Source organism: Urocampus carinirostris, chromosome 9 (genome assembly GCF_059441175.1).
Source record: "Urocampus carinirostris isolate Australia breed hairy pipefish chromosome 9, RoL_Ucar_1.0, whole genome shotgun sequence".
Taxonomy (NCBI): domain Eukaryota; kingdom Metazoa; phylum Chordata; class Actinopteri; order Syngnathiformes; family Syngnathidae; genus Urocampus; species Urocampus carinirostris.
Window position 1 is genome coordinate 6,251,861 of NC_142357.1, and position 17,542 is coordinate 6,269,402.

The window sequence follows — 17,542 nt, forward strand, 5'->3', positions numbered from 1 at the left end:
TTGGTATACTGTAATATGATTTCTTGCTCGCTCTTAATATTGCTGTCAATTTGTTTTTATATGTTTTATATCGGCATTCGGCTTCCTCAGTTCTTAGTTCAATACATTTTCTATATAAAGGTGTTTTTTTTCTTACAAGCATTATACAAACCCTTAGTTATCCATGGATGCTTTACAGATTTATTCTTAATATTAATTCGTCTCATTGGACAGTTTTTGTTATACTTGTTGGGGAATATTTCCAAAAATATGTCAAACGCACGATCCACATCATCTGTACCAAATATAGCATTCCAGTTTTGTTTAACTAAGTCCTCATAGGAGGATATAAGTCTCTTCAGTTCTATCTTGTTTGTAAACATATTCCATAGTTGATTCTTGTCTAGTAACCTTTTCGTCATACACTGTAAATACTGGTAGGTGATCAGAAAAGGCACAAATGAGTAATCCGCTGACGTTTGTAAATTCAATAATATTTGTAAATATATTGTCAATGAGTGTTGCACTGTGTGAAGTGATCCTACTAGGCCTTAATATACAGTGCATCCGGAAAGTATTCACAGCGCTTCACTTTTTCCACAGTTTGTTATGTTACAGCCTCATTCCAAATTGTATTAATTTAATCTCTTATCTCAAAATTCTACACAAAATACTCCATTATGACAATGTGAAAAAGTTTTTTTTTTTACTTTTTATGAATTTATTAAAAATAGAAAAGTAATAAATCACATTTACATAAGTATTCACAGCCTTTGCCATGAAGCTCAAAATTGATCTCAGGTGCATCTTTTTTTCCACTGATCATCCTTGAGATCTTTCTACAGCTTAATTGGAGTCCACCTGCAGTAAATTCAGTTGATTGGACATGATTTGGAAAGGCACACACCTGTCTTTATAAGGTCCCACAGTTGAGTGTGCATGTCAGAGCACAAACACCAAGCATGAAGTCAAAAGAACTGTCTGTAGACCTGCGAGACAGGATTGTCTTGAGGCACAAATATGGGTAAGGATACAGAAAAATTTCTGCTGCTTTGAAGGTCCCAATGAGCACAGTGGCCTCCATTATTCGTAAATGGAAGACATTTGAAACCACCAGGACTCTTCCTAGAGCTGGCCGGCCTTCTAAACTGAGCGATCGGGGAAGAAGGGCCTTAGTCAGGGAGGTGAACAAGAACCCGATGGTCACTCTGTCAGAGCTCCAGCGTTCCTCTGTGGAGAGAGGAGAGCCTCCCAGAAGGACAACCATCTCTTCAGCAATCCACCAATAAGGCCTGTATAGTAGAGTGGCCAGACGAAAGCCACTCCTTAGTAAAAAGAACATGGAAGCCCGTCTGGAATTTGCCCAAAAGCACCTGAATGACTCTCAGACCATGAGAAACCAAATTCTCTGGTCTGATGAGACAAAGATTGAACTCTTTGGTGTGAATACCAGGCGCCATGTTTGGAAGAAACCAGGCACCGCTCATCACCAGGCCAATACCATCCCTACAGTGAAGCTTGGTGGTGGCAGCATCATGCTGTGGGGATGTTTTTCAGCAGCAGGAACTGGCAGACTAGTCAGGATAGAAGGAAAAATGAATGCAGCAATATATAGAGATATCCTGGATGAAAACCTGCTCCAGAGCGCTCTTGACCTCAGGCTGGGGCGAAGGTTCATTTTTCAGCAGGACAATGACCCAAAGCACACAGCCAAGATCTCAAAAGATGTCCTGGAGTGGCCCAGCCAGAGTCCAGATTTGAATCAGATCGAACATCTCTGGAGAGATCTGAAAATGGCTGTGCACAAACGTCTCCCATCCAACCTGATTGAGCTTGAGACTTATTGCAAAGAAGAATGGGCAAAACTGCCTAAAGACAGGTGTGCTAAACTAGTGGGATCATATTCAAAAATACTTGAGGCTGTATTTGCTGCCAAAGGTGGATAAACAAAGTATTAAGCAAAGGCTGTGAATATTTATGTAAATGTGATTTCTTAGTCTTCTATTTTTAATAAATTCAAAAAAAGTTAAAAAAAAAAAATCACATTTTCATAATAGAGTATTTTGTGTAGAATTTTCAGATAAGAGATTAAATTAATACAATTTGGAATGAGGCTGTAACATAACAAAATGTGGAAAAAGTGAAGCGCTGTAAATACTTTCCGGATGCACTGTAGTTGGGTACAAACTCATTCTGTACATTGAATTAATATAGTCATCAATGTTTTTATGTTTGTTTAGATTAATTAGATCTATGTTTAAATCTCCACAGATGAATAGTGTTTTGTTGCCGGTTGTTGAATATGATTTTTCAGCCCAGTTTGTAAAGGTTTCAAGATTTGAGCCCGTTGATCTATATACACAACTGACTATAATATCTATTCGTTTTTCATTTATAATTTCTATTGTAGGTCATTCAAGTAAATCATCGATGACAAATGACATATATTATCTTAGATTTAAATCTTTTGTGCACATATATAGCTACTCCTCCTATTTTGTTTGTTCTATTTACATAGTTCAAATTATAATCATTTAATTCAAAATCAACTCCCTTTTCCTCATTGAATCACGTTTCTGAAACTGCAATCACACTAAACGGGTTTTCCAAGTGCTGTAAGCATTCTGTAAATTTCAAATATTTATCTATAGATGTTTTTATTCAAAAGGAACAACACATAGACTTTAAATACAACACTTTCTCCTATGCTACAGTTTATATACAAGGGATCCAACTAACCAACAGTTTATATATTGCTTTCTGCTGCTAAATAAGAAGTGGTTAGATTTAATTGTAAATCTGACTGTACCTCACCAGATGCAAACCTCACTGCACATTTATGGATCATAACTTACCTTAAAATGCCTTTTCTCATATAGAAAAAGTTATTTGTTGGCTATAATTCCCATCCGTACAACACTTTGCAGACAAAAACCACACCTGTCCCCGGCAGAGCAACCAGTTAAATTTTATGCTGGATTCACTGTGCTTTTTCAGAACAAATCTGCCGTTTGAATTTTGAAATATCCCAAGGAAAAAGCTCTGGCATTTTAGTTTTTTTTCAAAGTTATATTTCAGGCGTTTGACTACTTTGTCATTGTTAAGTTTTTCAAAAGAGCTTCACTAAATCACTATCACAAGCATGGGCAAAGAAAGAAATTTAGTTAACAGTACCAGCGTTTATAATCATATTAGCATGATTGCTTGGCCTCGAGTTGAAGAGCTTGACTGTGCCGGAATTCTCAGACAGGGGAGTGAATCATAAGACTTCTTTTTTTTAATAGGAATTTTAAAATGTCCAAAGCCTCCAAAATGATGTGCCTCCTTAATTGTCAGCTACCAGTCACCTGATTTTGGTCTCACGTGCATTCCCATACACTTGTCCAAACAGCACATGTAGGTGAACAGCACACTGCACAAAACAAACTGCAAGCTAAATCCAAAGAATCCAATCTTACCACGTGGCTCCAAAAAACAAGTTCCATTATTTGCAGACAGGCAAATTCATGTTTACTTTTCATGCAATGTGCCCCCAATATGCACACAATTTGAACTGTTAAGGCATGCTCAGTAGCCTAGATGGTAAGGCGCCCGCTTTGAGACTGGGAGGTCGGTGGTTCGCGCCCCGGCCGAGTCATTCCTAAGACTTAAAAAGTGGTCGGCGGCGCCCTCTGTTGGCTGCGGCTGCATCGGCTCGCTACAGCGGGTCAGGTGCAATCGACATTTCGTTCTGTGTACATTGTTACACAGAATGACAATACAAGGAAATTATATTATTATATGTACTTGTTTGAAAATGCATTGCAGTTCTTCAAAAACATGGCACAAGAACAGCTGTGCATACTGACCAACCATGCATCAGTTCATCTACATTTTGAAACGCACCAGTTTCTTACCGTGATGTCAATTGTAAATAGAGCTACAGTTCATCACCTACCAAATAATGTCACCTCTTTGTCAGAAAAATCTCAAGAAAGTTTTGTATGATTAGAATGGGTAAAAAAAAAAAAAAAAAAAAAAATAGGTGAGCTCTTCCTACACAGCAATGTCCTTTTTTACATCCTTTAGGCTGCAGCTGCCCTCATTCCTTAAATCAACCCCCTCTTCTAATCTGTGGATGACCACAACCACTCCACTCCCAAATATTACCAGCTGATATTATATTGGTAGAACACCAATGGTATTATAAGTGAGGGAAATCAACTGACAGTAAAATACCCTTCATGTAAACAATAAAAAAAGTGATCATAGCATAACTTAATGCCGTATATATATATGAAATATTATTTAAATGCCACTAAGCATGTGAACCTACTGTAATGGCTGGTGAGTAATTCAGGTTCAGGTGTCACCACCAGGAGTGAAGAAAACAACTTGCATGCATACATACATACAGTACATACATAACAGTTATGTAACACCAAACCTTGCTCAGCATGTTACATTAAGGTTTACGTGGCCCAAGTATGGTGGTCCAAGTTGTTTTATGCTTATCAGAAACTAAACTGCAAACAATCACACAAGTTCATACACTGTATATGGAAAAGAAATGCACACAAAAACTTAAGACATTTTAGCAGCCTTTATTTGGAATTATTCACATTTAATCCCATCCTCCAGAAAAACAGGAGATTTTCAGTAAACTTTGACCCCTAAAAAAGTAGACACTTTGTGACAAATGTACAGTGCCTTCTATAATAGGGGAAATCTACCTCCCCAAAATAATCCACAGTAAAAAGGCTGATTGTAGTCTTTCCCCAACTTAAAAAAAATAAACTATGTAAAACATTGTGATGATATATACAAAATATATAAAAAGTTAAATCATGTATTTTCCTTTTAAATCATGTTGATGCTTAAACGAGCAAGTAACCCATCAGGTAACATGTTTAGTTTTAACACGTTACAAGGGTCAAAGAAAACCCTACGTTTCTAGCTTTCATTGTTTTTGGTTCCAGAAAAAAAGCAGTTATTCCATTAAAAAACAAAAAAAAACAAAAAAAAAAACAAGCAAAACAGCTTGAAGGCAACACTTTTTGGTCTGTACCGACCATGGAGGTGTTTGGATAGATGACTCTCCATAGGAGGTAAAACAGGAGCTCAGATGTCCATCTCGAACTGGTTGTCATCTGCTCGGCAAAACAAAAAACATAAAAACACGTCCATGTAAGAAAACCACAGAAAACATACTGCACCCCTTATTAATTCAACAACAGTTGACTGGGAGAAAAAGGATAAAAAGTAGCATGTGGCCAACACAGCAGCTGAAAATGCTGACACACAAAAAAAAAAAAAAAAAAAAAAAAAAGGACCAAACCCTTATTTGACTATTTAAGTTGTGCAGTCTGTCACAGCTCCAAGTAAATAAGTACGCCAATGAAGGTTTTTATGTTGATGTTTATCAAGGTTATTATATAAAATTGTGCCAAATAACCCCTTTATTATTAATAACCTAGTTTGAACACCTTAGGTTTTTTTTTATTATCGCACAATTAACAAAACATTAGAATAACATTAACAAAACAATAGAAGAACATGCCGCTACTGCCAACACATCTGGGGTTACTGTAGGGGGCAATAGCATTAGTGAATAGCTATGCTTAGTAGGCGGGAAGTAGTTTAAGTAATTATTTGACAATTGAAGGATGATTTAGACCTTGAAGAAAAAAAAAAGTTTTCGCCCCACATGACGGTAACAGTGATAACATTTCTGTAATAATAAAAAAAAAAAAACACAACAACAACAGAAACAGACATTTATTATTTGCATACTGGATTAAGTATGGGGTTCCCCAAGAGGGAGAAAAATGTGATTAGATATTTACATATATGCCAACCTTTTGACATTCAAATGCAGTATTTCTATGGTGCACTCCATCTTTATGCTTAAAACACAATCTGTCTCCAGAATATTAAAAACAAAAACGTGTACTTGTTTAAAACCGGAAGTGGTATTTTTTTACTAAAACAAATCACATGCAATCGTCGGGGCAGATTTTATTTAAAGTTCACGTCAAAACAGCCGTAGACTGAAATACTAGTTTTGAGTCGAGACTTTGTTGCTGTATATAATTGAAAAAAGTGGTAGATTTTTTTTTAATTGGAAGTCGTTTTGAGGGGAAAAGCTGTAGTCTAATGCATAAAACGGTAGTGTTAGTATGTATTTAAATCACTAGACAACATTATTTTTTTAAACTAAAAACAAGAGGGGCATTGATATTGTTGAATTATAGCAAACACAATGGTAATCTAAGACTATAGAACACACACAAATTTAGCAGAATTATGCAACTTCACAACTTAAACAATAGTGTGCTTACCTGACGTTAAAGTTAGCATTTGATCAAATTGGCACAAAAATCAGAACATACTGCTAGCTACACAAATTGTAAAAATCTCTAAATTGACCTCCACCGAGTTTATCGTACACAGAGCTTTTTGGGGATGTGCAAAAGTTACCTGCGTCCTTTTCTTCCTCTTCAACCTCTTCTTTAACATCTTGCAGTTTGCTCACAGGATGGTTGGCCGGGCACGTCACCCCAGGGATTTGGGGGAGACAACATGGTGGTGTGCGTGCCAGAGGGGAGTTTCTGCAATCCAGGAGAAACTTTCGGTCGTAGATAATGCGGGTACCTATGGGTAGATATGGACAGAATTACGTAGTGCAATATATACGTTTACTTCACAGCTTATAACATCCAACCCTGCATATCGTTGGCAGACCCCTCCCCCCTACTTTGCAATAAGACATGCATAGTATTAGCACCATTTTATTAAAGAGTAGAGATGCTTTTTAAGTGTGAATGTGGGGTTATTTGTATAAGCAGTGAGTTATTTTGAGTCTTTTACAAGCAGCAACCATGCAGATTATGACTTGTTTTAATGATGGAGACTGCAGTAAAACTGTGTGGCTTGGAATGTCTTTCATTGTTTCTGTAGCAAAGTAAAATGGGTCTTTTCATTCTCTTATTCAAACTAGGAATTTCACAGTTCTATTAAGTAAAAATGGATCCAAACTCCTATTGGGAGAAAATATGTGTGTGTAAGTACATGTGAGTGCAGAGGGGAGGAGTCCCTGCAATGACTTCTAGGAAAACAGAGTACATAACATTCCCTTTTAATATCTCTCCATATTAAAGCCACATGCGTCCATCTAAGGCTCATTTTTAGCATTTCCAGTAAGGATAAACACTATAAACAAAAACTTTGAGCATGTATTTCTTAATGTGTAAAACATCATAAAATAGTACTAACATGTTTGCAGCCTGTAAAGGTTTGGACTTGGGCCAAGTTCCAACAAGCTGAGCCATAAATTGTTGTGTGGTGTTTGACATATCAGGCTCGAGAGCAGCTACTTTATTAGTGGGGGAGTTGTTGACAAACTTACTTTGTACATCTGATGAGACTTTCTACTTGGGGGTAAAAACATGTTACGCAAGAACTGTGCTCGGAGGACTTTGTCAAGGACGATGACCACAAAAAAAATAAAAAGGCTTTCTAGGAAACTTTCTCCTTCAGCACTGCAGCATTTTTTGTACACAAGTTTTGATTTGAAGCTGTGAGTGGCATTTCATTTGTTTGCTGTGCACATGTTTGTTACTTTTCAATATTTTGTATCACTTTAGCAAGTTGTTCTCTTTAACTTCAACATAGAGTAGGACAGCCTCCAACCTGTTTTGCAATCACTTTAACTGTACAGGCACAGCGTGGTAAACAAAATGTGGGTGGTATTGTAGAAGTTATGTTTACACCAGCAGAAACAATTGGCCATGGTGCCCAACTAGGACATTTTATTTGTAGTCTGGATCAAACGTTCTCACTTTCAATACCACTTTGAAAACTTATATTATCCAATCCAATAACTGAAGACTATATACATTCTGAATGTCATGTATTTGTTGTTATTAAATCCAAATAAACAACGTAGTGTAAATTTGGAAAAGGTTGGTTCTTCGACTGGATCAATCTTAGTTTTAGTCCTAATTCTTTACATTTCAAGTAATACAAATCGTGGAAAATCACAATTCCTTCAAGCCCACAAACTCGTTGTGATAGTGTGGTCTCTGCATGCTTTATCCAATTGATGCCGGATAGAAAAAAATAAATGGAAAAGACAGCACTGTTATTTTACTTATACAGTATTGGAACGACATCCAATTGAATGATTAGATAATAACACCCAGTTTTCTAGTGTTGTGTGCATTTGAAATAAATAGCCCAAGGATCAATCTTAAATATGAGACAAAAGAAAAAGAGCCCCTTAACTGCATACCTGTAATTGTTTTTTTTATTGTTTCATAAATATTGCCTGACTCAGCCCGATTCTCTCCTAGTCATGCGTGGAGTTGCTGACGCTAACTCCAATCTCATGCCGTTTGGGTTATTGTAGTTCCCTGCTCTCGGAATGTCCCCAAAAAATATAGGTCAGCTGTTGCAAAATTCAGCAACACATGTGCTAGCCTGTGGGATCTCACGATACAAGTTTTAATATTGTTGCATTGGCTCCCTGTGTGTTTAATGATTAATTTTTAAGATGTTTTTACTAGTTTTAAGGTTTTTATAGTACATATGTTTGAATGTGTTTGTACAGCATTTTGGTGTCTAAAAAGTGCTACACAAATAAATTTTTATTTGATAATAAGCTGTAGGTTGCAGCAGAATGCACGTTAATTACACTCAGACGCACATTTTTTAAAGGTACATTGTGTAAGATTTGACCACTAGAGGGCACTGTATTGTCTAATGCAAACGAAAACCAGCCAAATTAGCACAGCATAGCAAGATGCTAAACAAACATGGCGGTGACTACTAGGTATTGATTCAAATATACAAAATACAAATATGAATATTCATAAACTAACATCGGTATGATTATTCATGTTATTTTGCCCATTATTCATATCAATGTTTTTTTTATATTAGGTCAAGTAATGTTTATTAGTATAGCCCTTAATCAGAAAGAGTCTCAAAGGGCTGCACAGACCAAAGACTACCAAACTACAGACTAGTATTACACCGTATGATCTAAAACTTACATCAGGGCAAGGAAAAAGCAGTGGCCAGCAAGATAGCACAGAGCATCATCGGGATTCCCCGATCTACAGAGGCGACCAGGCCAGGACCTCCAGCACTAGGATGTGAGCCAGGTGGACTGAGAAGAAACTAACCTAAATACTCGGCGTGAGTGTGCAAAACCTGAACGTCATGGATGACTGATTTGGGGATTCTTAAAACATTAATACTTCAATATAAAAGATAATTAATACTTATACAAATACACAATTGATAAATAATAAAAGCATTTACGGAAATATCTTTACATTTTCTTTTATTTATATTGTTATTTGTAAATACAGTTAAATCGATTTATTAAACTTTCTATATTTGTATGTATAGGACTTCAATTAGATATTTGGAATTACTGATTTAGTTTTCTGTACCACTAGGAGGCACCAATAACACTGTCCCTTTAAGTATATAAACAACAAACAGAATATATGTAGGTTTTTCTCCTTTTTGTATCTACAAATTCTTTATATTTTGATTGTATCCTAGTTTTTTTAACATCGTAAACCGGGGTGGCAAATAAAATTTCATTAGCATTTATTATGTTAATGGAAATCAAAACATTAGTGAAAAGCGACAATTCACTTCAGTTTGCAATACATAGAAACGCTGTAATGGTACAGTATTTCTCAACCCTACCCTCTAACATATTGACATTTATCTGCGTACAACACACGATGAACTTAACACGGACCTTGTTGACCTATTAATAGAACGCTTTGCATCAAATGACATGCATGCATTGGAACTTGAAGAGATTCTTCTTGTACATTCAAAACTGCGTAATTATGAGTTGGAGGCACATGCGCGATGATAGACACGTTGAAATGTCAACGTGTTCATTTGCAACATCTCGCGATAACATGGTTCTTTTGTTATGTTTTTGTAGATTTTTTATGTCGTCTGTTCCACTGGCGAGATGAATTATCGAAGTTTAGAAGGTCACCTAATATTTAGGATCATTCACCGAGAAAACGTTTACGCTTACCACCGGGTGTAGTGGAGAAAAGTGTCCCACCGGGAGTCTGGCTGTAGCAATCGGGAAGTTGAGACCAATCTTTAAGAGTAAGAACCCTGGTGGGGATGGGGCAGCTCTTCACTTGATTAGTCGACATTTTAGCTTTTTGTGTGACCCAGTCTGCAGGATTGACTAGATTAATTCGTTCGAAACGCCCTCAAACTTTGCAATATTCCTTGTCGGCGAATGCACGCTAATATTTGAAGGCTTCGAGAAGTCGCACGGGGAAAGCTTCGACGTTTTAGGTTGTTAACCGAGCTCCGAAGTCGGCCTCAGGTCGTGTCCACTTATAATCGCAGCTGCCAGATCCGACCATGTGCTGTATTTCAAGCACACACTCGTGATGTTTTTGTACTCCGCTCTTGGAGGCACGTGCAGCCAAGCAAAGAAGAATGGGTCGTTTTGAGAATAAGGGCGGCCTGGTTGGGCGGTCACTGGTTCGAAACAGGCAGCGGGTGAGAAGAAACAAGCGCTCCTTTTATGTTGGAATTTGCATCCGGTGTGAATGGTTGCATTTTTGCAATCAATTACATAAGTAAATAAAAAGTTAAATAAACAAATTCGAACCAGAATTAGCACAGAATTAAGCCTCAATGTGTGCAACAGATTCAAAGGCAATCCAAGGTTAGAATTTATAGAACTTGAATGGTTAAATGGTGATCTTAGCATAAATGCTCATTCCAATCCTTAGAAACACAAGTGTCAAACTCGTGGTCTATGGGTCAAACGAGGCCTACCGCATCATTAGGTGCCCTGTGAGAGCTTACAATGTCTGAGCGTCTACAAAATGAGTTGAAAGAGTGCTTTGACCTGAAACTACATTTATCATATGCCCGTCGGCTACAATACCCATGAAGTGACTGCTCAATGTCACTACATGACATTGTTGCCATATCAATGAGTGGAGGTGAGATATGAAGTACAGTATCCCAATAAATATCCAAGAAAATGTGTTTCTGTAGTACCGTGGTTAGCACATTCGCCTGATAGGTGAAAGGGTATCCATCCATTATCTGCACCGCTTATCCTCAGTAGGGTCGCGGGGGTGCTGGAGCCCATCCAAGGTATCTTCGGGCAGTGGGCAGAGGACACCCTGTACTGGTTGCCAGCCAGTCGCAGGGCACAGAGAGTCCTGAAACATTAGGCGGAGCAGGCCCTGCCTCAAAAGCACCAGTATGGAGCCAGTCTGTCCCAATGCAGGGCAACCCGCATGCCCCTAGGGTGAACTGCCACGCGATACACTACCTCCCCCACCTGCTCAATGACCCTACACAGTCCGTCCTAATGATCGTCCTATTTGGGGCGGCGTCCCTTCTTTCTCATGGGGGTCTAGAACCAAAGCAGCCCTCCGGTTTCATCACCCGCTGTGCGCAGTTGAGTGTGTAAACACATAAAACAGCAACAAAAGCAACAGACATTACAATAATGATTGTGTTATATGTCAATTAAAATTTTTCTCGTTGGACCCAAAAGTGGATTAAGTCTGGTATTTTGTAAATGTAAGAAAAATACATTTCAATACCCTGTATGTCATGTCCAGCATGGTCGCCGTGGTGACCGGCTGGCCCCGCCCCCTGGGCACCGGCTGTAGCAGATCGTCTAATGTGAATTTCCCTTCGGGGATGAACAAAGTATCTATCTATCTATCTATCTATCTAATTTGCGTGTGTGCTTCTTAAGGGCGGGTTTTGGGGATTGCCGGGTGCTGGTTCATTGCGTTTTCTGTTCTGCATTAATCCGTTCTGTTTGCCTTGAGGAAACCTGTGTTTGCCCGTTCTGAGTAAAAGCCTGTTTTGTGAGTAATTCTTGTCTGAGTTCCCGTTTGCCTGTAAGCCTGTTTTTGTTTTTGTCCCTGAGTGTTGGACGACTTTTATTTCCTTAATAAAAGTTACTGATCGTTAACGCGAATGAGTTCACCCTTCCTGCCTCCGATCTGGTCCGGTCTTGTGACACTGTAAACGCTAAATTCACGTAAGAAACTCATTAAGGTTGTAAAATAAAATACAGGTTTTCAAAGTCAAATAATACTTCATAAGCATTTTGTCATCTATTAAAAGGATCAATTTACGATTTTATGAATCACAATCAAGATTTTGTAAACAGGGGTATACTGTATGTACACTGTGCCAGAAGACACAATTGTATGTGGCTTCCTTGATGTCAGAAGGACCAGAACAGAACAGGAAACCCCAGAGCGTTCGTTACAGTTCTTTATTTAGGGAAGCGTACAGGGCTAGCGGGAGACGCGATGGCTGTCGGACGTCAGCAGCGAAGCCGTGAAGACAGCTTCGGAACACGTAGCCAATCGGAGTGTGGAAGTCTAGCAGGTCAAGTTTACCAGGGCTGGAGAGAAGATCGTAGCGTGGGACGGAAGCAGGTCGGATCGGAGGCAGGTAAACAGATCAAGACCGAACAGGTAATCGAGAGAGTCATACAGGGTACAAACGTAATCCTCAGACGAAGAGGTCTGGGCGTAGCATGCTTAAGAAGGGAACATAAGCCAATCAGAGGGCGTCCACGTGATTGCTCCAGGTGACTCGAGTTAGCAATCACGACACTTGTATTATAACATGGGCACAATTACACCCAAAATAATTGTATGTTATCTGAGTAATAAAAAAGCACTTCATTAGACACAGAGTCTGACAACAGTTCAAAACTTAAAATGTGCAAAAGCCAAAGATCTAGCAACCACTAGTTGATGTGCCAGAATACTGTCCTCAGTTGCCTTCAGATTTTTAAAGTAATAAATACAGATAATTACAATTCTAACGTGCAGGGTGTTAGGAATTTAGTATTAAAATGTACCGTTTACCAAATGGTTCGAATTAGTTATCTGACTCCATTAACCAAACACAACCTACATTCACCTAACAATGCACGCTCGTTTCTTGAAACAGAACAGCCATGTTATTAATAATTTTCAATCTCGCTTTTCTTTTCCTCTGTTGATAAGTCGTTATTTTCATTTTTTTTCAAACTCATTTTAAAGTTTTGGGTTATTTGAAATTATTCTGATCACTTACTCTTTTGCGTGCAAATTCTTTCTGTTTTCCACATATTACATTTTAATAACAATTTAATATCATTCTTCTTCTCATTTACTCACCTCTTTTGCGGTTACCTGTCTGGAATCCTTCTCCTTCTCCTTCTCTTTAATCTGACTGGTCATCCTGTGGTTCTGTTAATAACTCTATCGAACCCAATATCCCCTCAATGTCAGCCTAGAATCTAGGCCCATCTAGGCCCTAGATCCTGCTTTTTCACTTACCGGTTCTTTCTTCTACCTGTCTTAATTTCCTCTTTTTCTAAGTCCTCCTTTGAGACTAACGCTAAGCTGTCTCTTACAGTGCTGCGAGTCTCTCCCTGTTTCTCTTTTCTCTTTCCTCCTTTCATAATTTTTCCCTTTCTTTCTTTCCTTCTTTTATGCTCCTTGCCTCTTTCTGCTAACTTTCTCTCACTTACTCTTACCTTTCTGTATTTGTGACTTCCCTACCTGCTCTGCCAACAATCCATTCTCAACATAACATTCCTTCCTCACGCGTCCTCCCACACTGGCTCTGTCACAGACCAGGGCAGGAAACAGAATTTAGAACCCAATAGCGTAACATACTCACAATTTATTAGGAAGAGGAGAAATGCGCGCACACTCGATCAGGGAATCGATGGTCGCAGAAGTGGATTCAAATCCGAACAAGAAAAGTTGTCAAAAAACAAACAGATCAGGCCAAAAATAAAATAGGATCAAACACAGGCAAATTCACAGAACTAGACATTTTACACAGAGTTTAACAGGAGTCTTGCAGGAATCTCACAGACGCTCAGACAACTAACGGCTCAAAGGACCGCGTTTAAGTACTCCCAAGGAGCAATCAGTCAACGTGTCTCAGCCGGTGTCCATGGGCGGGGCCAATTGGGTGCCGTGGCAACCGCGAAAGAACCCGGCGCCACCCAGCTGGGACCAACTGGGCGCCATGGCAACCGTGACAGGCTCTTTATTCTCCTCCTATTAACCGCTAGCCTTCTAAGATTCCCATCAAATTCATACTGTTTTGTCCATGGTTTGAACCAAATAATAAATTTTCTTCATTTTGTTCATCTAGATTTAACACAGTTCAATGTTGAAAATTGCAATTATTTGTCCCAATCGACGCTATTAAAGTTGAACTCACTTAATTTTAATTTTTCCTTCAAACCAATTAAATCTACTACTTTAGCTTCACCTATTTAATGTGAAAATTACGTATATTGATCTGCAACGAGTTATCTTACTCATTTGTATTCCAATCAATACATTTTCCTCCATATTCATTGAAAATAAAGTATTTATTAACGATTTTTCAATATTTTTGTATGAAAATGCCGTTATCTCAAATCAGTATATTCCAATTCACTCAATTAGATTTTTCCTACTCTTCCCAGTCCTTAATTTACCAATTCTGAAGTAAAAACAGGAATATTTGATCTTTTTTGGTATTAATCTGGCATTTTCTTGAATTAATGCATCCAAAATCACTCACTCATGTTTTTCCTAACCTTCTCACTCCTTAATTTTTTGATTTTCAACTAAAACAACTAAAAAAAAAAAATCGGACCGCAAAAAAAATATATATCTTTGGGACCACTTGTGGCCCGCACTCCCTATGCTGAGCACCCCTATGTTGAAACACAATTTCTAAAAAAAAATCAAATTTTTCCGACTCCTTACCATATGTTCTATCAATTCCTCTTCGTTATCGCTCTTTAATCAATCTCAGCTCTTTTGAAACGTTTTTTTGATGTTTGAAAGCACAATTTTCCGAGCCGTTTTTTTTCTTTCTTTTTGACGAGTAGGGCACACACAAACACAAACACGTGAAAAAAAAAAGATAGGATAAGACAGGATAGGTTACATACGATAAACATAACAAATAAGACATACACAGGGCTCAGACAAACGAACTTCTAATTAATTTAACAAAATTTGGTTATTTAGGTTTCTTTTGAATTTCTAAATTTGTCTTTAAATTGAAACGTGTACCCTGGCTCAATTTCCCTTCTAAATAAACAACTTTTGATCACTTTTATTATTTATTCACTTTTTTTCCACCTTATTTATTTATTTTTTTCACAAATTTATCTGAGACTCGATCCTAGTCTTCTTCTCCTAAACAATCCACCCATCTGCCGATCTTCCCCGTGTGTCTTGGCCACATTTTCTACAAGACAGTCCAAATTGTATCACAGCCACACCGCTTCAACTTTCACACTCTAAATGACAAAATACAACTTTTTTTGTTGCTTTGTTGCAATTTAATTGGCTTTGATACGGAAATACCAAATTTTACACCGTATCAGAACCACAAATATTACCACACTATTCATGTAGGAAGTATACCAAATTTTACACTTTCCTACCAAACCACGAAATAGTGCCAGAACCTTCGTATTTCAGTGGGTCCATGAAATGGTACCGAAACCTTCCTATTCCAGCAGTAAGTAAATCCCAGGTTTTACACCTTACCATAATCCATTTTTATACAATATCCAAACAAATTACTGCCGTGTTCCTCCGTTTGATTTAGTAATCTTCCAATTGTGCTGAATGTATACTTTAAATAACAAATATTGTGCTTACCTTAAAGAACGTGTCCACCAGAGGATAAACAGGTTGCAATTTGCGATGTCTAATTTATCAGGTTGAACTCTGTGATTCTTTTCCTGAGGTCTCTCAAAGTCTTTTCCCCATTCAAATCACGTCGGGGTCACCAAAATTGTTAGGAATTTAATATTAATATTTTCCCCATTTATTTATGAATGTGGCTATTTTAAAGCATTTTAGGTTGTCTGCTTCTTTCTGACTAAAGACGGTATTTGATAACTAGATGGCCACTTGCGGAGTGACGCAATTCTTTTTGTTGTCAGTAATCTAGGGGGTAACTGAGTTACTTTTTAAATTAAGTAACTAGTGTTAGGAATTAAATGTTAAAATGTACCGTTTACCAAATTGTTCGAATTAGTTATCTGACTCCGTCAACCAAACACAACCTATATTTACCTAACAATGCACGCTCGTTTCTTGATGGAAAAATGAACAAGAGACCGACATTTCCACACGGGGCAGATTTAATTTCTTAAATAATTTAACTAAGTGAATTCCATCCAATATGGCCGAATTAGTGTCGCTCGAGTCTCTGTCAAGCCTCCTCTCTCGATCTTCTGCTTCCTTCCCCGGCCCACGTTTTTTTCTGCAAGCTGGTGTGCTGGCTCCTCCCATGGCCATGCCAGGAAAGCCCCAACGTGGCTCCAAACACCTCGCCTCGATGTCTGAAATGGTCAAAACATCCCAGAGCATTTATACATCACCAGGGCCCCTCTGCGTCAAAAGTGCTGATTATCTTATCAGCCCTTTGTCCCAGTTCCCCGCTGTTCCTGTAAACATCATTCTCCACTAGGTTGCATTGACCTCGCCCCACAGCTCAGCCAGTGAATATCTTTTGCATTTAAATGTAATTTGTACTTGATCGTACAAAATCCTTTATAGTCAAATGTATAAAATCATTCAAGGGGTACAGTTCTGATCGACTATTATACTACCCAATGATGCTAAGTCGTTAAAAGTATTGCCTCCAGCCTTTACATTATCCAGCTTGACCGAAATTTGCAGCAAGGCTCAGATTTTTAAATGATCTGAGAGCTTTTTCCTTTACGGTTTTCCTTGCCAGTTCTAAATGCAACTTTGTATTCTCTCTTTATTTGAAGTGTCTACCAAACTATGAATTTATCATAATAAGACATAGAATTGTCTTTACTGTCATTGATAACATCGTAGTGAACATTGTTTACATCATCATTAGATATGCCACTCCAGAAAAAAAAATAAGGAGGAACCTATTTACACAATAGTGCTTAGAGACTCGACTCAGAACAATATTGCTATGAAAAAGAAGGACAATGACATTTGGCATCAACATAATTCCAAATTCAATAAATAAGATGGGAGTACCCATATTTGTATACAAAGGCATGATATATATTTTTGCACAGTCCTGTGCTCTTGTTTAGGTTTGGTGATGGCCCTGGGCAAGAAATGTATCTGAGCCCGTTAGTCCTTTTAAGTATGTTTATGAAAATATTGGCGTCAAGATTACTGAGTATTAGCTCAAATTACCATTTTTGGATTTAGGAGATGTTAGGTGTGAAACTTGGGGTCAACTGTTAAATTGCTCTCATGTGATTAGCTATGTTACACATTGAAAACAAAAACAAATCAAACGTTAAAAAAATACATTATCATTTAATGGATGACACTACTTATATCAACCTCAGTGTGGCAGCACCTTTTTGGAATTGTTCTCAAACGTTTTCCCCCTGAGAAGAATTAATGCTCAGTCGGTCCATAACAGTTTATTATCTTACTCTTCTCTTTTAAGTTTCTAATATTTTTGTTTTCAGGTCTCAAAAACAAAACTGAAACTCACAATTTTTTTTATTGTCATT

The 17,542-nt window shown here is 37.9% G+C and overlaps 1 protein-coding gene across 1 annotated transcript; it reads right to left on the reverse strand.

Moving 5' to 3' along the window:
* Positions 1 to 4,546: 4,546 nt before the first annotated feature.
* On the reverse strand, positions 4,547 to 10,485 carry eif4ebp3l (eukaryotic translation initiation factor 4E binding protein 3, like). The gene is made up of 3 exons (XM_088344358.1): positions 10,034 to 10,485; positions 6,439 to 6,612; positions 4,547 to 5,108 (listed from the first exon to the last, which is right to left on the reverse strand). Exons 1-3 carry the CDS (start codon positions 10,158 to 10,160, stop codon positions 5,080 to 5,082), a joined length of 330 nt encoding a protein of 109 aa, XP_088200484.1. The 5' UTR covers positions 10,161 to 10,485; the 3' UTR covers positions 4,547 to 5,079.
* Positions 10,486 to 17,542: the final 7,057 nt, after the last annotated feature.